The sequence below is a fragment of the Molossus molossus genome, unplaced genomic scaffold, assembly GCF_014108415.1.
Source record: "Molossus molossus isolate mMolMol1 unplaced genomic scaffold, mMolMol1.p scaffold_m16_p_1, whole genome shotgun sequence".
NCBI classification, from domain to species: Eukaryota; Metazoa; Chordata; class Mammalia; order Chiroptera; family Molossidae; genus Molossus; species Molossus molossus.
The window spans coordinates 83373041-83400715 of record NW_023425344.1 but is presented as its reverse complement, the minus strand read 5'-3'; the positions used below and the strand labels follow the sequence as shown (position 1 = coordinate 83400715).

The window sequence follows — 27675 nt, the reverse complement described above, 5'->3', positions numbered from 1 at the left end:
ATAAAGAAATATGTAAAAAAGAATGCAACCAAATCCAAATGACGACTCTGACATGTGAAGGCTTCTTTGTTTTTTTGGCAATAATGATTCCAAGATGACTTTAATCAGTGGCCCCTGGAAGTAAAGGAGTCACAACTAACTCTGAGGAAAATCAATACTAAACATGTATTTTTAATTCCATGAGAATGAAAGCATAAAAGCCTTGGAATGGTTTGAAATGGAAGAAATGTGGTCAGCACACTCAAAAGAGTGCAACTTTGATTCTAAATTTTAATGCAACGTATAGCTCTCTGGTACATCTCAGATTGTGTATTTTGGACTTCTAAAAATACCCAAATAACTGCGGTATGTTTGTAACTGCCCCTTTGGTGATGCACGGTGGAATGCATCACACAGCACACACCGAAAGCTGGTCTCTCACAGAGAGCGGCGTGGGAGACTGGTGGTGACAGTCCAGCTCCAGAGGCCGTGCTTCTGTCACTGTCTGCTCCAGTGCCAGCTCTGCATTTCCCCGGCTGTGGGACCTGGTACAGAGAACCTAATTCCCTGGTACTTGAGCTTCGCCATCTGGATATTGGGGATAATAGTAGTACACACAGCGCTGAGTTGTTATATGGATTATATAATATTAACACATGGTCTTGCACACACTACTTTATAAATGTTCTTTAGAAGACATGTATAAATGCTGAGAGGCAGGTGCTCAGCTCTTAAATTCTGAAGTATAATTATTCCCTTTCCATTTTACTTACTTCTGTTTTGCTTCTTCCTAATAGAGATGTCTTTCATGGTGAACTAACGGTGAAGGGCTTCATAAAAACAAAATTTTAGGAGGAATCTTAATATCCTCTGTACTATCAAATACTAATCTGCTTATGTAAAATCGTCAAGTGGAGCCGCCTTCTACGACAAAAGGGGAAATTGTGGCAGGTTTGATATTGTAGCAACATTTTGATGTTGGTTCATAGGTTTATCTTATTCATCATGTAAATAGGAAGATATCATGTTAGGAATTTTTAGTTATTCTTAATCTCACTTAACTTTAGAACAGATATGTATTTTATATATATATTTATTGAGGTATAATTAACACATAACATTATATTAGTTTTAGGGATATAACATAATGATTTGATATTTGTATATGCGGCAAAATGATGACTACAATCAATTTATTAACATCTGCCATGATAGTTACAAAAACTGTTTTCTTACCGTGATGAGAACTTTTAACATCTACTCTTAGAAACTTTCAAATATGCAATGCGGTATTATTAACTACAGTCACCACGCTGTACATTAAATCCCCGTGACATTTATTTTATAACTGCAAGTTTGTACCTAGAATATATTTTTTAATAAGACTGATTATGCTTGTCTGGGATGAATTAAGCCTGTTCATAAGTGGAAACAGCTGAATTGCCTAACTGACCTTTTAAAATCTAAAATTCCTTTTTACTGAGAAATGAAAGACATTGCTCAATAGACAGTACACTCAAGAATAAAAATATTCAGGCAAACTCAAACAACCTTATCTGAAATAAAGGCATGAGTCCATTTAAAACTGAGAATTCTTTAAAGCGTCTGTGTGTCTATACGCAAAAAAAGCAGAGTTCGTCAACAGAAACTGGTGACTGTAAAGGGACTGGAGCTCTGCAATGCCAATTTCACACTGCACTAAGCACATCCTACAGACATGGCCAGGCTGCTGTTTGGAAAAATACCAGCACCTGCTACTACCCTCCTTGAAGTAACACATTAGCTAGGTCAGGTAGGAAACTGTGTCTACTTGGACCTACCCACTTCAGAATCGCTTCCCACCTCTCACTGTTTATCGCTTTTCAATCAGATGTGTTAACTGATCTAGAAAAAAACCAGCTAACTCCAAATAAACTTAGTTTGACTTTATAAGTAGGTGCTCAGACTATCCTAAAAAAAGTAGGTAGGGGGAAACTTGAGTTAGAAAATAGTACTTAAACTGACCACTAAAATACGTAACCTATTGCCGCCATCCGCCACTCACGTGTCCTCTTCAGTCAGGTGCCCCACACAGTGCTGACAGAACCAACTGGCATCACTGATTAGTTGATAAAAATTATTCAGGAGAAGACTGACTATTTTCCATATGAAAAATCCTTTTGGAAAAACACTTGAAATGTGGCGGTGACTGACGACACTTCAATCTGCCCTGCGGGGAGGAGGCTCCAGGCGCAGCACTACCCAGCCCCTCCCTGACACGAGTACGTATTGGGGTCTGTCAGTCATTGCAAGTAGAGAGCAACTCCAGAAATACTTTCAAATCCAGGCAGGTTTAATTGAAGGTGAGTAAGCATACAGACACAAATAGGTGATTTAGATTTAAAGCACACAAAGAGCCTAATAAATGCTTAAAAAAGTAACAGGTGGAATTCTTTCCAGGTGTTTTTGGTCAAGTTTCGTTCCATGGTATAGGCCCACTGCTACACTCCAGAAAGAAATGGTAGAAAAGCCAGCCAGCCATCAACTGCACATAAATATCAGGCTCTTATTATATCATGAACAAAACAGTGGTCAAGACAGAGTCCATAAAATGCTGTGGCCCTTAGGTCAAAGACAAGAGGCAGAGTCAAACAAAAGTTTGCTGAATCAAGAAGCCAGACAAACATCACATTGTATTCAATAAATATAGCAAACAGAGTAAATTTGCTATGGCCTTCTATCAAGGAAAGGTGATCTATACTATTGTGTGTGTGTGTGTGTGTGTGTGTGTTTCTTTAATAGACAAGTCACTAGTCTCTCACTCATAACTAGAATGTCACTAATGTCCACAGGGCCAGAAAATTAATGAATTTTTGTCAGTGCTGATGTTCTCTTCAGGAAGTCCATTTTTGGGAAGTAACATGTACAAGTAGAAAGGGATATATAAAATTATTAGTTGCTGTTTATCCTTATGAAGATTTCTGAAATCACTGAAAATATTTTTAAATCAAAAGAGCAACCCAGTGCCCCCCTCCCCAAATGCTACAAAACATTGGCCTTTATTTTGAAGGAAAAACAAAACAAAACACCAAAATTATGAAGTTAAAGACTCTCAATGAGCCGATCCCCCTTTACCAAGCCATCCATAGCTGGCATTACTTACTAAAACACGTTTTTTCCCATTTGAAATTCCCTTTCCATACCCATTCTCTCTAGTTTTACTAATGCTGTTCCCTCTCACTAAAGTACTTTGCATTCTGCATTCTTTTAATCTAATGTTTACTCAGTTTCAAACCCAAATTTAGGACTTGCTTGACATCTTTCCCAACCAAAAATCAATCTCTTTCCTTTTTGGCCTTTTACAACACCTACTGCTTCAGTCTTTCCAACTCAGTAATCTCTTAAACCACAGAAATCATGTTCCTAAAATGTAAGATAGTTGCCAAAACCTAGCTGGTAAGATAAAAGTTTCATAGAAAATAGGGGATTTTTAAAAATGATGCCTTTAAATCTGTTTTCCTTTAAAAGAATGCTCTAGAAGCAGCCCTTACTGCTTTAGAAGTCACTGCATGTTGTACCTGGATCCTAGCCCTCCCCAGTCTCCACGCCCTATCTTCTTTTTTTTTTTTCTTTTTGCATTAGTTTCTGAACTGGTCTTCTTCATTCTGTGAAGGTAGGGGACCCAAGGTTCCTGTCTCAGCACTGCCTCCCAGACCCAGTGAGAGGATGGGCAACATCTATGATGTTCTGTTGTTCTAGGACATGAGTATGAGGATGAGTTAACTCAAAACACTGGTTTTGATGAATTCATGTATTGCATTTCACTGACCATTCCGTTAGAGAATAAATAAGTCTCACTGTAATAATAATAATAATAAAAGAAATAGTCCACTTTTGTTCTAACTTCATATGGCTGTTTGCAGACATGATTATTTTCAGTAAACTTTAAAAAATCAGTTCTGAGAGATAATTCTCAATTTATTTTCTTCCCCTAGGACGCTCAGTGGTCAGTTTCAGTATTGTATTTTCGACTCCCATGGCCTCTCCTGTTTTCACCCTGCAGTTCGCTCGCTATTCAAGCCTTCGTTCATGCCTTCTGTGTGCTGGTCGCTCAGCCAGGCGTACGATCTCTGTGCCCTCAAAAAGAAGTCTGTTGGGGAAGGGGTGGGGTAGGAGGGTAGCATCTGGTAAGGGAATCTTCTTTAATGAAACTGAAAACAACTAACATTCAACCCTCCAGGAGTACGAGACAACTGGACCAAGTGGCCTCTACTCTGGCCCGGTAAGCTTTACCTTTCCAGTGGGGTCGACTTGAATGACCACACCCACCTTCATGCTGCCTTCTTGGGGTGTGTTACTTTCTCTCCATAAATCTTTCTTGGGCTTCTATTGGCACAATAGAGACGGGCTGGTATTTTAAAAAGACTTTGCTAAATAGTTCCAGTAGAACAAATAGGAAATTAAATGCATGCCGCTTAAAAATAATGCCAGAGTTCTGGCCTGGCCATCGCTAGCTGACTCCCGGAGCTTACAGGCTCTGTGCTGTTGCAGATGTCCGACACGGTCACCCCTGGAGAACCACAGAAGCTGTCCCTTCTCCTGCAGCTTTGCATACGGAGTGGTACTGAAACCTGGACCCTGTAGAATGTCTCAGCTTTAAGAAAAACATGTTGCTAACCAACAATATTCTGAGAAAAATATCTTTAGCAAATAAACATAAGATTAATATATTTATTTTATTATGGAAGTCACTCAAATGGACAAGAAACAGATGTGAAGCAAAATCAATGCAAATAGTCAACCCTGCTATGACAAAATAGCACACTGATAAAAGTTCTATCACACTGATAAAAGAAAGTATATTAAAAAATCCAATGAAATAATTCATAAAGCTAGAATACTTTTACTAATTACAGTTTATTGCTTTCTACAAAAATGCTACATTTTTGTTGAAATAGTTTTCTTTTAAAGTCAGAACCTTTTATATTCTATTGGATTCAAACTTAACACTATTAGAAAGTCAAGAGAATATATCTTCTTGTGAAATAGGTTGGGCGCAATGCAGCATTTAAAATGAAATATTACAATCACAGATGCAGCAGAAAAGCCTGGCTGACATTGCTTATTCCTGCTCCTCAATACAGAAATATAAAAGACCTTACCAATAACCTACATGAAGCCCTGGCCAGGTTGGCTCAGCTCTTAGAGAATTGGCCCGTGGACTGATTCCGGGTCAAGAGCCTGTACCTCAGTTTCGGGTTGGATCCCTGGCCCTGGTGGGGGTCATGTGAGAGGCAGCCAATTGATTTGTCTCTCTCACATTGATGTTTATCTCTCTCTCTCCCTAAATAATAATAATAATAATAACTGACATAAATACAACTCTTTTGGTTTAAGAGTCTACTTATAGCTAACAACAGAAGCTATATGAGAAAGGAGAAAGAGACCTAGAATGCAAGGAGACCATTTGTGTGAGAAATGCACAAAATTTGCTGTTCACAAGCAAGATTTTAAATTTCAGAGCAAGCATTGTGATCACGAGTTCCCAGAGTGTGAGCAGAATGTGGAGAGTGCAATCCACAGGTGAACAATTGGTGTAATACAACCAGATGGTATTAACAGCAGAGTGAAAGAAGAAGGTAAGAAAACAGCTGAACATTTTTGAAAGTAACTATTCCTACAATGAAGGGTAGAATTCACCTTGAGAATGGAAATTCTTCATCTGAGTTATATATGCTGCTTTTAATTGTAATCATATAAGTTCCAAATTTTAAGCCTCCTCATCAGACTCCATTAATTAGAGGGCAACTCTAGGACTTAAGAAAAATCACATTAAACAGCAATCTTCTATAATAGGTGTGATCACTGAAAGTAATTTTCAGGCAATTACAGCATGGTCTGAAATAAGTTTTGGGGTTTGGGGGACAAACTACTATTCCAAAATATCTCTTCTAGTATGGAAAAACCCCACCCTTTGGGTCAATACATTTCAAACTTTATTAACTTTGCTAAGACAATACCAATGCAAATCAGTGCAACTTCACCCCCAGGATCTGCGCAGGTGCTGGACGCGGTGACTGCAGCATAATCACAAAGCACGATGATTGCAGGGCTCAGGTTCTGGGCTCAGCTGACTGACAACGTGTCCTGATTGTGTTTTTCACCATACGTGTTGCTTAACTGCTCCATGTGCCTCTAATTGTCATATCGTAGATGATCTCTAATTTTCAAAATTACTTTGCCAGATATTTTAGGTCTGCCGCCTCTCTGTCCTGGAAGTTGACCAGCATGGCTTCCATCAGCGGGCCCTTTGCCCTCTGGCATCGGGAAGGGACTGGTCAGTGAGAAGCCCCAGCAGGAGAGGGCGGGGTATTTTCCCTCCCATCCTCACCCCATATTTCCCACAAATAAGTATGTAAAATTCATATCTAGAAAAACGATGCTACTGATTGCTAATATTGCATATATTTATGCAATTTAAAGAATGACAGTTTTCTGTTTATGACTACACTTTTGTCCTATGGTTAAGCATAATTCATTTTTAATTCTTAAGATGATTCCATCGTGAACGACTGTATTGTTGCGGAACTTGTGAACTATTGTGATTGCACAGCTGCTGGAGGAACTTCCTTGCTTCAGGTAGCTCTGCAACGTGTTAGGCCTAATTAGATAAAAATAATGAATGGGTTTGGGTGCTGAAAGAAGCTGGTTCAAAGCCCTGAATAAAATGATTCACTGTGCAGTCAAGCTTATTTTAATCATAACTGTCTTGAATAGCATACAGAATGTCAATTTAAATTGAAATGAAGAACACTAATTAGTTTCCATTAGCAGAAAAATAAGGATCCACATCATTAGTTTTCCCTCTGTCTCCTACCTGTGATTCCAAACACTTCTAATTTTTAAAAAATAATTCCTGAAAGTTTAGCAATATCAAGAGTTTTTAAGCTTAAAAACTAACAAAAGTAGTCTGGAAAGGCAGTCCAGGAGCTAAATTATACGAGGAAATACCTCTTCACAAATGTATGAAATGAAATCTCTACAGGGCTGCTTTTGCACTAATTATAAACAGAAGCCATCTTTCAGAGCAGTTACATATAGTTTCTACATAATTCTGCAAACAGCCACAAATGTTTTGGGTTGTTTGTCCATTTGTCTTCATTAGAAATGACTTTGAAGGCTGGAACTAAATACTTGCCTGCAGATATCTTTGTTTTAGAGCAAAGGTTCTTTCCCATTCTTCATTGCTACTGGATGACACAAACTAAGTTTTGTTCCACTTAAAATGGGTACTTATTAGAAATTCACCCTGTTATTATGTCACCCATTGCCTGTGATCTGGGGGGGGCTTGGGAAAACTGATAAAAGAACTAGATGAAAGGAAGTCTTAGGGAAAGTGTTGTCTTGAACTGGACGCACATCTCCAGCCCTCAGCGACCACAGAGCTGTTAGAAACTGAGCAGTGAACTAGAATGACGCTCCAGACCCAGTCTCCAGAAAGGTCTTGCTGAATTCAAGTGGTCCCATCCCAACTACATTTCAATACAAACTGATGAAGTTAGCACCCTTGCTTGATGCTGGTTTTCAGAAATGAGTGCTGTGTTACATAAATTCTATTTCAAGCCTTTGAAACAATTCAATCTCTGAGATATACTAATACTTAATGGTGTTCACTCTTGAATGAATAATTTGAGGTTTCTTATTAGTAAATTAATACTATTCCTAAAAGTAGACTATGGTAACTTTCCAACTTGTCTAGTGATATAATAAATGACTTAGCAGAGTCAGGAACAGAACCAACTCTCCTTGATTGTTCAATAAATTCTCAATTTTTTCATTTGTATACAGATAAAAATATTCCAAATAATTATTACACCCTATATATAACCTAATTGAAATAAACTTCAGACAAATTTGTATAATCACATAGATGCTCCTTATGTCAAATACTTTTATTTTGTTTTAAAAAGCAATACTCTTAGCAGACTGTATGTAATCCACCCTAGATAAACTAGCCATTAAAATCTTTCTTGGTAATCAGTCATCTAGGGCTCTGCTTGCAAAGTACTTAAAAACATGGTCTATAAATAGGGTTCTTGAAGTCTAACCCTAGAGGGTAGAACAAAGCATAACATATTACTGGGAAGCATTATAGCAAATCTAACTCCAAGAGGAAAAAAAAAAAAAAAGACTTTTAACTTTTTTCTTTAATCACATGCCACAGTTAAGTACACTTAAAAAAAAAGGAAAGAAAAGAAAAAAGGCATTTTCCAAAGAAGACAATCTAGTCCCATGGCTTAAAAACAGAAGAAACGTGGAAAGATAAGAAACCCAGTAAGCCCAATGCTATGTGGGTTTAAGGTGCCAAAGCTGAATGCATTTCACCAGTGCTCCCTCGTTAAAGAACTGCTGCCTCTGTAAACACAGGCCCTGCACTTCCTTTTGTCCTGAGGGCTTTGAAATAATTAAATTTGAATTTAATTACGATACTCTTTTTTTTCAGGTCTTGTCTACAGCAAAGTAGGTTCCAGATGATTTAGTTAGCCATACAATGTTGTACAACTGTGTGATTTCCACACCTGAGCTGATTTAAAGTTCAAAATAAACTCATTCACTCAACCATTTGGGCAGTCAAAACAAAATACTCAGTCCCACTTTCCAGTACTTTGAAATGCAAACATATAATTGAAATTGGACACTGCTAAGCTTTCAGTATGACAGAATTTTCTTAACTTCTCATGAACACGACATCCATAGCACACAATATACAGGGTGGGCAAAGTAGGTTTACAGTGGTTTGTATGGAAAATAATACAAGAATAAACTGTTTCGCATATTCACATCATAAACCTACTTTTGCCCACCCCTGTGAATATCACCTTGACATTCTCAAGAAACCATAAAGTTTTCTGTGTCAGGGCAGGAGCCCTAGTACAAACTATCAGCCAGGATTAATACTTGAACTATTCCTAGACCACACTAGTCACTATTTTGAAACAATGTTGATATAAAGAAACTGAAGTGTTGTTATGTCAATTTGACTTTCTTAATTTCTCTGGGAGTTTGAGAATGGCAACCTGTGAAATGGAATATCAAAAGTAAAAGTCAATGTTTATCTGTGTATATTAGCATTGCATTGCTATTCCTTTGTTTGTTTGTTTTGTTTTGTTTTGATTAAGATGTCTTTGTAGTTCTTGCCTTGGACCAACTATCTTTTAACTTATAAATAATCTCCAGTTTTCTGATAAACAGTTTTGAAAAGAGCTGAGAAAAAGTTCAACATTCTTTATGTATTTGATCTTTTCCAATATTTGTACTTAAATGATATTTTTAAACTTTTTATTTTGAAATCATTAAAAAGTCACAGAAAGTTGCAAGAATAGTATGTAGAGTCCCGCAAAACCTTCACCTAGCTTCCCTGATGGTGATATTTCATCTAACTGTACAATGCAATATAAAACTTAGATAATTATTGTTAGTACATTATACGACAATTAACTAAAGAACTTGCTCAGTTTTCACACGCATTCATTTGTGAGTATATGCAGTTTTATGCAATTTGATCCTGTGTATAGATTCACATAACCACCTCATCATCACAAAGGAACTCCCTTTACAGTAGCACCCTGCCATCTCCATCCCTGTTCCCTGCTAACCATTACTGTTTTCCATCTCTCTAGTTTTATTATTTTGAGAATGTTAAATAAATGCAACCAAACAGTATAGGTAATCGTTTGAGACATCTTTTTTCTTTATCTTTATCGTTGAGAGTATTACAGATGATCCCCCCTTTTTCCTCCATTGACCTCCTCCCCCCACCTTTTTTTCATTAATCATAATGCCCTTGAGATCCACCCAAGTTGTTTCAAGTATCAATAGTCCATTGATTTTTATTGCTGAGTAGTATTTTATAGCATAGACACATCAGAATTTGTTTAATCATTCACCCATAAAGGACATTGGGTTGTTTCTAGTTTGGGGCTATTAAGAATAAAGTTTCCATGAACATTCCTGAGCAGGTTTTTATATGAATGTAAGTTTTCACTTCTCTGGGATAAATGCCCAATGGTGCAATTGCTGAGTCTTGTGGAAATTTCTTAGTTTTGTAAGAAAGTGCCAAACAGTTTTCCAGAGTGTTTGTAGTGTTTTACATTCCTATCAGCAATACATCAATGATTCAGTTTCTCCACATTCTTGTCAACATTTGGTTTGTCACTTTTTTATTTTAGCTATCCTAACAGGTGTGTAGTGATATCTCATTGTAGTTGAATTTACATTTCCCAGATAGTTAAATAGAAAATGTTTCATGTGCATATATCCAATGTATATCTTCTTTGGCATAACGTCTATTCATGTCTTTTGCCCCTTTTCAAATTGGCTTCTTTGTTTTTCATTGTCAACTCTTGAGAGCTCTTCATATAGTCCAGATTCTAGCAAGTTCTGCTTCAGATGTACATACATTTATGATTTGAAAATATTTTCCTCTAGTCTTTAGCTTGTTTTATCATTCTCTTAACAGAGTCTTGGTGAGCAAACATTTTTAATTTTTATCAAATCCAATTTATCAAAACAAATTTTTTGTGGATTATAGTTTTGGCATCATATGTAAAATCTCTTTTTTTCTATCCCCAGCTCTCAAAGCTTTTCTGCATTTTTTCACATTTTCTTCTAAAATTTTATAATTTTAAATTTTACATTTAAATCCATTATCCATTTTGAGTTAGCTTTTATATGAGGTGTACAATTTAGATATTCATTTTCTTTGCTTGTGGGTCCAGTTGATCCAGAAACATTTGTAGAAAAGACTATCTTTCTTTCCTCTGTTAAGTTGCTTTAATGCCTCTATTTATTTATTTTTAATATGTCTTTACTGATTTTTTTAGAGAGAGAGAGGAACGAAGAGAGAGATAGAAATATCACTGTGAGAGAGAAACATCGATCGCCTGCCTCTTGCACGACCCCCACCAGGGATCAAGCCTGTAACCTGGGCATGTGCCCTAGACAGGAATCGAACCGGGACCTCTCAGTCCATGGGAAGATGCTCAATCCACTGAAGCACACTGGCCAGACTTTTATGCCTTTTTGTTGGCTCTATTAATCTAAGTCCATTTCTTCAGTTACTGTAACTATACAGTAAGTCTTAACATTGAGTAGAGTGGTTCTACTTTATTATTCTTTTCTAAAATTATTTTTCCATATAAAATTTAGAATAAACTTGTCCATATCTACAAACATATCTTGTTGAGCCCTGGCTGATTTGGCTCAGCAGTTAGAGCATCGGCCTGCGGTCCAGAGAGACCCAGGTTTGGTTCCTGCAACAGGCATTTACCTCGGTTGCAGTTTGTCCCCGGCCCTGGTTGGTTGTGCGGGTGGCAGCCACTCGATGTGTCCCTTTCACGTCGATGTTTCTCTCTCTCTCTCTCTTCCTCTCTCTCCCTCCCACTCCATCTGAGCAAAAAATGGAAAAATGTCCTCGTGTTAAGATAAAAAAAACAAAAACAAAACATATCTTGTTGAGATTTTTATAAAGATTGTGTTAAACCTATAGATAAATTTGAGAATTTTATTATAAATTACTTAAGTGCTACTTTATGTGAAATTTTAAGTTTTCAATTAAAAAAAAGTTTTCAAATTTTTATGGTTGAAATTTTAAAAAGGCTTAAAAACATCAATGTATTATTTCTATACAATTAAAAGAAAATGGTGCATTTTATGTGTGTTTTTTTTAATTTAACATTTAACATTTCACATGAAGAAACTTCACACCTTTAAAAATTTTACATGAATAATGTAACACTGAGAAATAAAAATACAAACTACAAAACTTCTGCACAGCAAAAGAAATCATCCAGAAAACAATAAGGCAACCAACCAAATGGGAGAAGATATTTGCAAATGACATCTCATATAAGGAGTTAATATCCAAAATATATAAAAAACATACATCTTAACAACAACAACAAAACAATCCTACTAAAAAGTGGGCAGAGGACATGACCAGATACATCTCCCAAGAAGACATACAAATGGCCAGCAGATATATAAAAATATGCTCAACCTCACTAAGCTATAAGAGAAATGCATATGAAAATCACAATGAGATACCACCTCACACCTGTTAGAATGGCTGTTATCAATAAGGTAAGAAATAACAACTGTTAGAGAGGTTGTGGAGAAAAAGGAACCCTCATTCACTGCTGGTAGGAATATAAATTCGTACAGCCACTTTGGAAACAGTATGGAGGCTCCTCAAAAAATTTAAAATAGAACTACCATATGACCCAACATACCCTCTTCTGGGTATCTACCCGCCCCTGAAAAATTGCAAACATTTTGTGATCACTGATGCAGTATACAGTGGCCAAGACATGAAAACAACCAAAATGTCCTTTGATAGATGATTAGATAAAGAAGTGGTACATATAGCCCTGGCTGGTTTTGCTCAGTGGTTAGAGCAATGGCCCGCGGACCGGAGAGTCCCGGGTTTGGTTCCTACTAATGGCGCATACCTAGGTTGCAGTTTGTCCCCAGCTCCGGTTGGGGCTGTGTAGGTGGCAGCCACTCGATGTGTCTCTCTCACATTAGTGTTTCTTGCTCTCTCTTCCCACTCCCTCCCTCCCGCTCTGTCTGAAGATAAATGCAAATATGTCCTGGGGTGAGGATTAAAAAAAATACAGTTCCTCATGTTGTGGTGACCCCCAACCATAAAAATAAAAAGAAGTGGTACCTATATACAATGGCACACTACTCAGTTATAAAAAAGGATGAGATATTGCCATTTGTGACAACATGGATGGATTTTTTAAAACATTGATGAGAGAGAGAGAAACATTGATTTTGTTGTTTTACTTTTTTATACATTCATTGATTGCTTCTTGTATGTGCCCTGACTGGAGATTGAACTCACAACCTTGGCATATCGAGAGGGCGCTCTAACCAACTGAGCCACCTGCCCCAGGCCACATGGATGGATCTTGAAAGTATGAGAGTATGAGGCTAAGTGAAATAAGTCAGACAGAAAAAGACAAGAACCATGTGATTTCACTCATATGTGGGACATAAAACAGAAAGCAACAAAGGAATAAACAAGACAAATAAACTCACAGACCCAGATAACAGAGGATGGTTACCAGACGGGAAGGGTAGTTGGAGAGAAAATGAAGAAGATAAAGGGGGTCAAATTTACAGTGTTGGAGAGAGACTAGACTTTAGGTGGTAAGCACACAATTCAAGGTACAGATGATGTACTATAGAATTGTACACTTGAAACTTATATAATGTTATTGACTAACGTCATCCCAGTAAATTTAATAAAAATACCTTTCTACTAGTTTTCTACCTCTTTATTTAACCTTCCTCTACAATAAAGATCACAATATAGTACCTTACTTTCTTTAATAAAAAAATTCATCCAAAACCTATATAAAAATATTCTTACCACCAATGCTGTATCTCTTGATTTCTAAGTATAATTAATTAGAAATTTATAAAACACCAACATTTTTATATAAGGAATGTCTAATGCTACAGTAATTAGAAGAATTTGCCCAGTAAAATTTGACCCACCTCTCTGTCAGTTTCAATTCCTTTTACTATTATCCTCACTGACTTCTCTAACTTTCTACTAGAAAAGGAAATGAATTTAACGCATGGTCTGCTCTATATCGTTCATATACATAATATAATAATATGCATCTATCTATCTATCTATCTATCTATCTATCTATCTATCTATCATCTATCTACCTATTTATCTATCATCGATGTATGTGTGTATTTTGGCACTAAATCAAGAGTCCCATTAAGCCTATTAACAAATTTGTTCTTTGTATTCTTCTTATATTTTAAACCATTATTATAAATTCTGTCTATATATACTATCTTTTAGAGGCGTTTAGCTTCAGATTAAAATGCAGTTTAAATAAAAAGATTATATTACTTTTTGGTAAAGTACCAAAATGCTTGTTGAGAACCTCACCCTTGAAAAAAGGGAGAGTAGTTATAAATTTTCAGAGTTTTGAGTCAAATATGGTCAGGTTTTGGATTTCACAGCTAAGTATAACTTAGAGAAATGAAAAACATTTATATTTGGATTTTTTCCCCCAGAAAAGTAAAAAAAAAACAAAACCACCCAACTTTGATCTCATTCTCTTTGTGCGCTTTTGGTATTTTAAATGCCAAAATATTCAAAATACGAGATCTTATAAAGTTATTCAATATAAACAACAAAAAAAAATGTTGCGGAGATTACATCCTTATATTTCTTACCAGAGAACAATTTTTTAAAAGCAAGAAAACACATATGTTATTTTTGAGTCTTGTCTAGTGTGGTAAACTGGAAAAAAAAAAAAGAATCTGAGATCTGTATTTCAGAGAAAAATATTTCTTGAGAGTTATTTTTATTTTATATTATCAATATACTTCTACTTCCATACATATTTGCTAATATAATTAGTTTAAAATAGAAGTTTTCATTGTTACCAAATGGTTCAGAAGTATACATGAGCTTTTATATTAGATGTACTCCATGCTAAAGCAAAAATAGCCCGGCTGGTGTGGCTCAGTGGACTGAGCATCATCCCATGGATGGAGAGGTCCCAGTTCGATTCCTTGTGGAGACAGTAAATATAGGTTGTATAAGCAAAACAATGGAAAGCTTAGGAAATGGTATGTAAGATGTGGACAGAGAAATGGGTGAGAACAGAGGATAGAAGATTAGACAAGCTTAAGAAATATATTAGACTCCATAATGAGTATTAATACAAACTTTGTTAGTAAAGAGAATGAGTTTTATATGTTTCACTTGATGTAATTCCATGAATTCAGTATGAGTCAGTCTTTGCAACATCCAAATGACCAAATGTTAAGAATAACTTATTACAATTCACTCTCAAAAACAAACAAAAAAAGAGGTACCAGAACACAAATGACTTTCACAGTGACCTCCACACCCCTAAGTATAATAATTTTATTTCACATAAATCTTATTAACCATGTAATATTGAAATTACCAGACCTGAAAACAGGAAATCAAAATGCCACAACTCTGGCTTAGTTTAACAAGACTACAAACTTTTTAAGAAACAGTAAATGAAATGTGAGTATACCATGTATCTCTTCTGTGATAACTCCATCTTTGTCATAATACTTATGTAAACAAGGCGATCCATTTGTAAGAATATAATAAGTGATAAATTCCATAAACTCCATTAGGTATGCACTCTAACCAGTAAAACAACCAGATATGAATGCTTAATGTCAGTTTTCTGAGCTGGTAATTGATTGCTTATATAAATAAGCAAAAATGTTATTTTGGCCTCATAGTAAATTAATTATGGATAAGCAAACCATGTGGTACTTTTAAACATTGATTTCATTTCTTGCCCTGGCCAGTTTGGCTCAGTGGTTAGAGTGTCAGGCCCACAGACCAGAGAGTCCCTGGTTTGGTTCCCGCTAAGGGCATGTACCTTGGCTGCAGTTCGTCCCCGGCCCTGGTTGGGGTTGTGTGGGTGGCAGCCAGTCGATGTGTCTTTCTCACATTGATGTTTCTCTCTCTCTTCCTCACTCTCTCCCTCCCACTCTATCTGAAGATAAATGCAAAAAACAAACAAACAAAAAACATTGATTTCATTTCTTGATAGATATTAATAAAAATCTGATTTTTATTTAGTAAACTATAGGTTTAATCTATTCAAAATCTATAATGTAATCAAAGAGTATGCAAAACTCAATTACAAGTAGAATAAAAACACTTAAACTTTTCAAAATGTTTTCAAACATTTAAATTTTTCAAAATCTCAAAAAAAATTATAATTAAAATATTAATGTCATTCATTACTATTTTTAATATATTTTTTAAAAGACCAAAAAGTGAACTTTATTTTATTTATTTTTTAATCCTCACCTTAGGACATTTTTTAAATTTACCTTCAGATAAAGTGGGAGGGAGGAAGAGAGAGAAAGAAATATTGATGTGAGAAAGATACATTGATTGGTCGCCTCCTGCATGACCCCAACCAGGGCTGGGGACGAACCATAACCGAGGTACATGCCCTTGACCAGAATTGAACCCGTGACTCTTTGTTCTTAGGGCCAACATTCTAACTGCTGAGCCAAACTGGCCAGGGTGTGAATTTTATTTTTACATAATGTCTCTGATGCAGTTTTTAACTGCCCAACACAATTTTTTTCCATTCTAGAAGAATCCTAAAATATTTCCTTTTTTGACAGAACACAATTGATAAGTGAGATACAGGCAATATTGGGAAGCATCACAGAAGAAAATATGAAAAAGAAAGGCACGTGACTTAAAAAAAACATTTGAAAATCAAGTTATATTTGGCTTAGTATAAAACTAAAGAACCCATGAACAATTAAAGAAATAGAACATTGAGCTATTAAAAACTTCCCCACATAAAAATACCTAAAGTGACATTTAAAATTCAGCAGTCATCCTCTACATGTCTAACTGAATTTCTGGGAGTAGGAAAAATCCATAAGGCCTTTAAAAGGGGTTAAGGAACTGAAAAGCAGTGCAATAATCTTGAACTGATACCATAGCTGCCTGGAGGGTAGTTGCTAAAAATAGGAATCTAGGCTTTCACAGTAAGACAAGGAAGAGAGGCTGCTCTTGGATCCCTACCCAGCATGGTAAAGAACTAATATCAATTCATGAAAGCAGAAACCTTGAAAATCTACCTTCCCTGTGAAAAGATACATTAAAAAAAAAAGTCTGCTCAACAGCAAAGGAAAATAATAGGTAACTTGTTTGTTTAAACCTCATCTCCTGACAGAAAAGTTTGACGGAATCTCAAGCTGAAAAATTAATTCTAGATGGTCTTAAATTCTAATACCTTGAGATGTCCAGCAGAGCAAATATAGATCCTTTCTATGAGAATTTACTCTTAATACCACAAAGCACCACAAGATTCAGACAGATTTAAGTACCTAAAGATGAATTCACAATCTAAAATTATAAAACTAACAGGAACATAAGAAACCAGGAGTAAATCAACAGAAATAACAAATAGCAGAATTAGATCTCTATTGACATCAGCTATAAGAAATAACAAAAACATACTAAAAAAACAGCTACGTTTAAAAACTATGAAAAGAGGAAATTAAAACATAAGTAAGGAAAACATTCTAAAAATCAAACCAAATATAATTTCTAGCAATGAAAAATATATTTAACTAAAAACCTAAATATATACTTTTCAAATAATATTTTAAATAATTAGGGGAAATAATTATGGACTAACTATTAGATGATCAAGACATTTTTATTATGTGTCATAATGACATGGTCATTATTTAAGATGTCAATATATTTTAGCTGTGTGTACTATAATATGAAATGTTCTCTGGGATTTGCTTCAAAATACTTCAGGGGAAAAAATTAGGCAAATGTTAGAAAAATGTAGGAAATATTAAATCTGAGTCATGTATGCACGTGAAAATGTTATAATAAAAATAAAATGAAAACTGAATGGATAAAATAATTAATTTTAGATATAGCCAAAAAGAAAATTAGAGAATTTGAAGATGGATCTGAAGTGGTTTTCCAGATTATGAGTAAAATTTAAAGAGGAGAAACAACACTCACCTTCCTTAGGGCTCACTGCCGCAGGAAGACTATCCCAGTCAAGGGTCCAAGTAGGGCAAGGGTGAGGAGAAAACATCACTTCAATGCCTTTTTCCTAGAAAAGGAAATAGGCCCTTTCCAAATTAATGAATTAATACAAATCCTAATAAGTACTATAAGGCCAAATTTCTATTTTCTGTACTAGCAAGGAAGAACATAAATATCAACAATCATCAAGTTTTCCTCAATATATTTGGTTACATAAGAAATATAACACATTGAGGTTTTTTTGACAGTAGTTACTTTCCTATTATTTTTTATACAGATATAATAAAAAGTAATATTTAAAAATTATTACATGAAAATACATATAGAAGTAAGGAACTACCCAGAAATATACCAAGTGTCAAAGAGAAAAGTTATCTGAGGTTAAAATTTTATCTAAAACAATCCATACATGAACATCACAGTCTAAGGAATAGTGTAGACCCAGAAACATGGAAGTAGGGTACAGACTGACAACCCTCAGAAGAGGGGGTGGTGAGGGGTGGGAAGAGTTAAACCACAGAACTTATATGCATGTATGCATAACCAATGGACATGGACAACAAAGCCGGGGACGGGGCAGAGGGGGATGGGGAGGAGGGTGTCGATGGGATAAAAAATGAGAAACATCTGTAACAAAAATAAAATAAAAAATAAATAAAATGCAAAAATGAATAAATAAATATATATATCAATAAAAACCATATTTAAAAATAAATAAACAAACAATCCACACAGAGATGATCAAAAACTGACTCGCATATGTCCATCAATATGTCCATCAATATATGAAAAATGCCACAACCTAGGAGCTATATTTACAGGACTAAAAAGCCCCCTTCAACATAGCCCAAAGAATACCCTCCATACCAGTCTTTCACAAGCACCAGCAATGTCTCTAGGAAAGGATTCCTCTGGTTTATCCAAGCAGTTCCCAACATTTTCAAGAATGAGCACCACTTTTCAATATATCAAAAAAATTCTCAGGCTTCTTTCCCATGTTAAAAGTTGTATGTTTATTTATTGATCAACAGACAGTGGCATGGCATACACATGGATTCCCAGACTCTTCCCAATCAAATTCTGGGTCTACAGCCCATAGAATAAATATCCATGGTTCATATGTATATTTATCTCCAGTAATATTCTATTCAAAAGAAAAATCCTTGAGAATCTATTATTAACCTGTTTATATCAGTTAGTTCATGAGGATGCTTTCCATGATTAAAATTAGCAAAATTGCCATCCTAAAGGAAATAGTATAAAGATTCTTTTTGTTGGGATGAAGGTATAGCTATATAGGTCTAGAGCACTCCCTTGTTTCCAGAAAGATAAAGACATTTATCTCTGACATCATTTTTCTCTCTCTCATCTTCCTTATCTAGTCTAGCCATATTGAACTTCTGGCTATTCTTCATTTCACCAAACTCATTCCTATTCTAGTGTTTTAAAGAATGCAATTATATTGACATATAATTTATGCCCTAAAATTTACCCTTTTAAAGCACACAATTCAGTGGTTTTTAGACTACTCACAGTTGGGCAACCATCATCATCATCTATTTTGAGAACATTTTCATTACCTCAAAAAGAAGCCCCATACCAATTACCAGACACTCTCCATCTCCCTGCCCCCCCCATCTCCCTGACCTAGGCAACGACTGATTCACTTTGCCTCTACAGATTTTCTCAGGGTCTTTTTACTTGTGGAATCCATTGCTTAGAACTTTCTCCAAATCTTCAATTCATTCAGATTATTTGCTCAATGTCTTCACCTAATCAGATATGCCTTGACCATCCTACCTAAATGAACTACTACCCCAATCACCTCTACTCTCTATCCCACATTATTATTGTTTTTACAGCACTTATCTTTACCTAATATTTATTTTTATTTACTTCCCCCACCAGAATGTAAGTACCATGAAAACAGTCCAGTTGGTTTTTCATATATCCAATATTCAGACCAGTGTATATTTTTTAAATTAAATAAATAAATTTAAAACTTCTGGAAAATTGTGGAGATAAGACTGTGCCAAAAAATACAGAAGGGGAAAAAAAAGGTGAGATGTGAGTATTCCTAAGAAATGCTTTATTATATTATACTTCCATTATTAGCATCTGTTTTATATGTCCTCGTATAATTGGTACAAAATACCATGACTATGCAGAAATGAAGTTACTGTATAATTAAAATCAATATATTCTCATAATATATTAATTTGATATAGTATTTACTGCCTTCCAAAAATATGTCAACAGAGAAATCCACTGGTAATAAGAAAAACAATGCCCTATTGAAAAAAAAGAAAAAAGATTGTATCTACATCAAGTTTGAATTAAATGAAAATAAAAAGTTTAACTTATTTTCAGATGAGCATTTCTTTTTCTTTAATTATTAAAAAAAATTTTTTTTTCTTTATTGATTTCAGAGAGAGAGGAACTGAGAGGAGAGAGAGATAGAAACATCGATGAGAGAGAACATTAATTGGCCGCCTCCTGCATGCCTCGCAATGGGGATCGGGCCCACAACCTGGGCATGTGTCCTGACCAGGAATTGAACCAGCGACCTCTTGGTGCACGGGTCGACACTCAACTACTGAGCCACACTGGCCAGACTAATCATTCCTTTTTAAAAATTATAAATTTTCCCTGGCCGGTTTAGTTCAGCGGTTAGAGCGTCGGCCTGCGGTCCGGAGAGACCCGGCTTCAGTTCCCGCTAAGGGCATGTACCTGGGTTGCAGTTTGTCCCCGGCCCTGGTTGGTCGTGCGGGTGGCAGCCATTTGATGCGTCTCTTTCACGTCGATGTTTCTCTCTCTCTCTCTCTCTCTCCCACTCTCTCTGTACAAAAAATGGAAAAATGTCCTTGGGTGAGGATAAAAAATAAAATAAGTAAATAAATAAAAATTATAAATTTAATGTTCCATTCAACTTTTATATAACCATAAGATTTAAAATAAAAAATCATACAGAATGTCTACTGTACTCTCCTAATTTATAAATGCAGAAAATGATATTTTTTAGTTAAATGACTTACACAGAGTCACAATGTCAGCTTAGTTACAAAGCTGAGACTAGAATCCAAGTCACCTGATCACTAGTACAGTCTTCTCATGGACTGCTCCCAAGTCAACAGCTGAGAGCAGCAGAGATCTTAAGGCAGACCCATTCCTGAGAAATATGAAACTCTCTGACGGCTGGTTCAGGCTCACGGAATCCCCATTGGCTTGCCAGACTTTCTTAGAACTGCACTTAAGTGTAGGAATTTTCAGACCAGTCCTTCCTTCCTTTCCTGTCTCATGCACAAGGGTCAAACCTGCATCATGATTGAAGGTTCTGCCAGCCTCCTCGGGCTCCTTCTCTCACAGATGTTTTCCTCAGTAGGCCTCCTGCATATCTAACCCTATCATGGAGTCCAACCCTTCTTGGAGGATGTGAACTAACAAAGCCTTGTAAATTAAAAATGCAATATTCCTTTGTATTGTTATGTCATGACAAAAGGGCTTATTTTTATAAATGTTTATTAACTTTTTCTGAACTTAAATTTTAGTTATTTTTCTCCCTTTGTTTAAAATATTTTTATGTATAAAATGCAAATGTCTTTCCTAATGTCATTTTATTATTGGAAAAGCACAGATAGAAAAATCTGAATTACTAATCTTTTAAGACTCTGGACAAGTATAAATTAAGAGCACAAATTTTTGGTTTGTTAAATTAAAATTTTTTTTTTAATTTAGTATTTTAATACAAAGCAGATTATTCGCCTAATGATTATTTATTTAAGAGCTTTCAGGAGGTGAACAGTATAACCATCTGATCAAGGCACATCAAACTTTGGACATGCCTTAATAACTTTTAAAATCAACTCTATAATCTTATTTCATTGTTTCATCACTAGGCTAACAAAGCTTAGCTGAAGAAATAGGGACTAGTGCGATTACTAAAATCTTCTCATGCTTTTTTAAATCCGCAAACATCCTGCTAACTATAAACTCAAATGATTCCTAACTCAAGTAGAAAAATATAATGAATAGTTTTTCCAGTACAATGCGGATGAATAGCTCAAATTACTTCATGAATTCTCTATCCAAATAAATCTTCAAATAGTCTCAGTTAAAAGCAAAACATTTTTGTAGATTGTCTTTAATGGCAGTGAAAAGAAAGCCTATTAGTGAAAACTATTACAATTAGAACTATTAGAAACAAATTATGCTGCAAAGAGAGAAAACTATAAATGTATTATTATATAAAATAGCATTGTAATCAAATATTAATGTAAAAACAAAATTGAAAGAGTTAAAAAATCTTAAATTCAGAAAAAAATCTTAGTAAATTGAGATATTCATCTTCATATTTCTTTAGTTTAAATCATCTCAAAATTTAAAAAAACAACAACAACTTGAAACCAAATCCTTGCAACAACAAAAAAATCAGATTACATAATAAATTTGATCAGGTAAGATATGACCTTGGTGTCTTAAATTTTAAAAAGAAGTTTTGAGAAAAATACTGTTTACAGACCCACGGGTGTGGCCCAGTGGATTGAGCACTGTCTCACTGACTGGGCACATGCCTGGACTGTGGGCTTGATCCCCAGTAGGGGGCGTGCAGGAGGCAGCCCACTGTTTCTCTCTCACATCAATGTTTCTATCTCTCTCTTTCCTAATAATCAATAAAAACTTTTTTTTTTTTTATCCTCACTCAAAGACATTTTTACATTTACCTTTAGATAGAACGGGAGGGAGAGAGGGAGGTAGAAAGAGAGAGAAGCATTGACTGGTTGCCACTGCACAACCCCAACTGCGGCGGGGACAAACTGCAAACAAGGTACATGTCCTTAGCGGGAACAAACCCGAGTCTTTCTCTGGTCCATGGGCCGATGCTCTAACCGCTGAGCAAAACCATCCAAGGCAATAAAAACATATTAAAAAAAAAATACTGCTTATAAATACATATTGTGACTTATTTGGCTCCAAAGACACATAATATTAAAAATCTTCAACTTACTATATCTCACTTAAATGCAAAAGGCTAGTCAAAATATTAATCAGTCAAAAGTGATATAAGATAGCTACAAATCAAATTTTTAACAAATAACGTAGACACATGAATACAAGTTAGGGTAACATTATCACATGGAATTTTTCAAAGAAAATTTTAATGAAAACAATTTAAGTACCATTAACTTGGTCATAGTGGGTCTTGGTCCTCCTATAAATGAAGGATCATTTTGTTCCTCGACACCTGGGGCCTCACTGAAGCTTGGATGCTGTTCATTTGAGGTGGCCACCAATTCTGGTAAATGGAAAAAGTGGATCCCACACTGAGAAGCTGCTGTTCTCACTCGTGGCACTTCCTGAATCCTCCGGTACCAAGTGGCCAGCAGTGGAAATTCTACCAGCTTTTCAGTAAGTTCTTTGCAGATAATTAACTAAGCAGGAAAAGAACAATACACATTATTATATATTTTTTGTTTATGACAGCTATATCGAAGTAACTTTAGATATTATAAAATTTACACACATTTAGTGTACAGGTCAAATGAGTTTCAGATTTACAGTTGTGCAACTACCACTATAATCTAGTACTAGAACACTTAAGTCACACCAAAAAGTTCTCTGGTGACCATTTACAGTAAATCTCTGCTCTCTCGGTCAGTTGCATGTAACCATGCTTCTACTTTCCATGTGTATAATTTTCCCTTTTCTGGAATTTCATATAATTGAAATAATCAAATGTATCCTTTTTTTCACTTAGCATTATATTTCTGAGAGTCATACAGGTAGTTGAATTTATTAGTATTTTGTTAGCACTTGAAGGCTTTTATTTATTCAAATTGCTCAGATGCTTTCTCCCTAGCACCACCACCAAACTTCAGTTTCTTTAAAAATTGGTTGGTTCATGTTTCTTTGTGAGGCACTGAATGTTGTTTCCATAGAAACAGCTATAATGTCACAGATTATGACTTATGATTATGAACAGATAAGTAAGTATAAAGGTCAAGTTACAGAAAATTTCTACAACTATATCTAGTAATAATCAGTACCAAAGCAGGAGCCAAAAAAGCACAAAAAATTAATTTAAAAATGCACAGGTGTGTGTGTATGTGTATATAAACTACACTTTAAGGTTAAATAAGCACACATAATTTATTATAAGGGCAGGGTTTATGCTCAACTCTGTACTGCAACACTTAAAATACTTAAAATACTGCCTTGCAAAAAGTACAAACTGTTTAGTGAGTGAACAGTGATTGAGGAATCATTACCTTCAAAGAATAATGATCAATTTTTCAAACTGCTGTTTATAACCCATTAGGATGTTATGAAATCAATGTAAATTTTTAAAAAATGAAATAACATATCAAGTAGAAGACAAGCATGCCCACTTTCACTACTTCTATTGAATATACTATTGGAAATCCGAGCCACATCAATCATACAAGACAAAGAAATAAAAGGCATACACACTGGAAAGAAAGAAATAAAATTCTCATTATTTGCAGATGACATGGTACTATATGTAGAAAACCCTAAAGACTCTACCAAAAAAGTAGAGTTATTATACAACTAATAAATGACTTCAGTAAAGTTGCAGGATACAGAATCAATATATAGATATCTGTTGTGTTTTTATACACCAGTAACAAATGATTAGAAGAAAAATTTTTAAAAATAATTCCATTTACATTCATTTACATTACATCAAAAAAGTATAAAATAAGAATAAACTTAACCAAAGAGGTGAAAGACCTGTACTCTGAAAGTCATAAGACATTGAAGAAGGATATTGAATAATATACAAATAAATGGAAGGGTATACATTGCTCATGTATTAGAAATATTAATAGTTAAAATGTCATTACTACCTAAAGTAATATACAGATTCAATGCAATCTCTATGAAAATACTAATGATAATCTTCTTAAAATTAGAATAACTAATCCTAACATTTATATGGAATCACAAAAGACTCTGAATAGCCAAACAAATCCTGAGAAAGAACAAAGTAATAGGTATTATGCCTCCTGATATTACACTATATTACAAAGGTACAATAATCAAAAGAGTATGATAGATCAATGGAATAGGATAGAGACCCCAGAAATAAATCCTCACTTATATGGTCAATCAATGTAGGAAAAAGAAGGCAAAAATATACAATGAGATAAAGACAGTCTCTTTAATAAGTGGTGTAAGCAAAACTGGACAAATACATGCAAAAAAAATGAAATTGGACCACTCCCGTACACCATTTAAAAAATAAACTTAAAATGGGTTAAAGACTTAAATGTTAGACCTGAAACAATAAAACTTCTAGAAGAAAACATAGGAAATAAGTGCTTTGACATCCCTTTTACTAACATCTTTTTGGATATATCTCTTCAAGCAACAGAAACAAAAGAAAAAAATAAACAAACAGGACTAGATCAAACTAAAAAAAATTTGCACAGAGAAGGAAACCATCAAGAAAATAACTGCCCAGCTGGAGTGGCTTAGTTGGCTGAGCATCGTCCTGTGCACTGAAAGGTTGCCGGTTAGATTCCTGATCAGGGCACATACCCAGGTTGTGGGTTTGATCCCCGTTTGGGGCTCATACAAAGGACAAGCAATCGATGTCTCTCTCTCACATCCATGCCTCTCTCTCTCCATGCATGTCCTCAGGTGAGGATTAAAAAAAAGAAAACAAGATAACCTACTGAATGGGAGAAAATATTCACAAGTGATACAGTGATATAGGGCTAATATCCAAAATGTATAAATAATTCATATCACACACACACACACACACACACACACACACACACACACAGAGCAAGCAGTCCAATTAAAAAAATAGGCACAACTCCTGAATAGACATTTCTCTCAAGAAGACATAGAGAGGACCAACAGACACACAAAAAAATGCTTGGCATCACTAATATTCAGGAAAATGTAAATAGAAACCACAATGAGTTATCACTTCCCACTTATCAGAATGGCTATCATCAATAGATCAACAAATAACAAGTGCTGGTAAGAATGTGGAGAAAAGGGAACCCTTGTACTCTGTTGGTGGGAATGTTAATTAGTGCAGCCACTATGGAAAACTGTATGGAGAGTCCTCAAAAAATTAAAATTAGAGTTGCCATATGACCCAGCAATTCCACTTCTGGGTATTTATCTGAAGAAAACAAAAACACTACCTCCAAAAGATATATATACCACTATGTTCATTGTACCATTACTAATAATAGACAAGATATGGAAGCAACCTAGCTGTCCATTGTTCGAATGGATAAAGAAGGTGGTTTAATGGAATATTATGCAGTAATAATAAAAAAAAATGAAATCCTGCCATTTTCAAAAACATGGATGGACCTAGAGGTATTTTGCTAAGTGAAATAAATCAGACAGAAAGATAATTACCATATTATCTCACTTATATGTGGAGTCTAAAAAAAGCTAATAAATTAATAAACAGAAACAAACTCATAGATATAGAGAACAAGCTGTTAATTGCCAAGGGAAGGAGATGGGGAGATAGGAATAAAAAAAGATAAAATAAAATAGAAAATCTGAGAGTATACAGCATGTAGTAACATGGATTATTTTGTAAATTATTTATATATAATATAGAGATGTATATTTGTATTTACATGCTCAATCACCTTGGAAAATGCATTATCTACTATGGAAGTAAAGTTTAGAAAACACTGTCCAAATTGTGCTCTAGGGGCCAAAAAAAGTTTATAATTCTCACCAAAATTCTTAATAGCCCAGAAGTAAATTATGTGCTAAGGGAATTGAGCTTAAGCTCTGATTAATTAATCAAATAAAAAATGTTCTCATTTGCTCACCTTTCTTTTACTCTCCTTGGTAGTGATATATTCTTATTTGTTCGATGTATATAGTATCTTTTCTTCTTTTTGAAAATATGTTGTTATAATGTAACAATAATTCATATTTAAAAGAAATTGAGGAGTTTCATTCTGCATGACAGATCATCCATCCCATTTAGTCAACATGCCAGGTTGCTCTGCAATGTCCAGATAGCTCAGGGTACAGAACCTCATTCATTACACTCTAAAAGATATATTTAAGGAAATGACTAATGAAAAATGTGTGAAATAAAAATTAAATTTCTTCCTAAAAAAGGTATTTTAAAAAATTTACCTGGCTGGCCCTGGCTAGTTTGGAGTGTCTGCCTGTGGACCAAAGAGTCTTGGGTTCGATTCTGGGTCAGGGGCATGTACCTCAGTTATGGTTTGTCCCTGGCCCCAGTCAGGGTCGTGCCAGAGGCAACCAGTCCATGTGTCTCTCTCACATCGATGTTTCTCTCCCTCTCTCTCCCCCTCCTACTCTCTCTGAAGATAAAATGGAGCAATATCTTCTGGTGAGGATTAAAAAAAATTTTTTTTTTACCTGGCCGCTAAGATCAAAACCATTATAAATATCACAGAGTTACTGAAGGACAAGAAAACAAGATAATTTATTCTTAAAACAATAGTAAAAATTATACTACCAAGAGCACAAAATGAAACCCTAGTGGCTTTGTAATAGGGGCAGAAAAACTTGTTTGAATAAAAAGAGACTCAAGATGTTACATCTATCCAAAGTATCTCCTCCTCTGCATTACTTTCCAATCACTTATTATATAAAACACTTTGTAGTTATTTCATATAATTTTCCTAGTCCTGTCTACGCTTTCAAAACATGAAACATCTGTAACAAAAATAAAATTAAAAATAAAATAAAATAATAAAACAAAAACAAAACAAACAAACAAAAAAACATGTCATAAGTAACATATGTTTAGGTGAGCAGCGTGATAAGCAGGGTGAAAAACTGATTGCTCTTCTATATTCTTGGCCTTATTCCTGCGACTCAATATCCTGGCTTAAGGCTCAGCTCTGTTTCTGATCCACACCTGGTAACGACCTTGATTCCTAACCAGGAACTTGATCCTGACTATTAGCACTGCTGCTCCGTCACTCCAGTGGGTGCTAATGCAAGCATATAGGCTCAGCATCACACACATTGCCTGAACAAAAAGGACTGCTTCATAACCCAAGATGACTTAAAAGAGGAAAATAAATATAGCAGAA

General features: G+C 35.1%; 1 protein-coding gene across 12 annotated transcripts in view; it reads right to left on the bottom strand.

Moving 5' to 3' along the window:
* GSTCD (glutathione S-transferase C-terminal domain containing) overlaps positions 1-27675 on the bottom strand; it is a 146023-nt gene that overhangs the window by 103942 nt on the left and 14406 nt on the right. For all 12 annotated transcript variants that reach the window (XM_036240376.1, XM_036240328.1, XM_036240350.1 and 9 more), the window contains 2 exons: positions 22768-23019; positions 17564-17657 (listed from right to left, as the gene is read on the bottom strand). In XM_036240376.1, coding sequence (XP_036096269.1) covers positions 17564-17657; positions 22768-23019 — 346 coding nt within the window. The remainder of the gene's footprint in view (positions 1-17563; positions 17658-22767; positions 23020-27675) is intronic.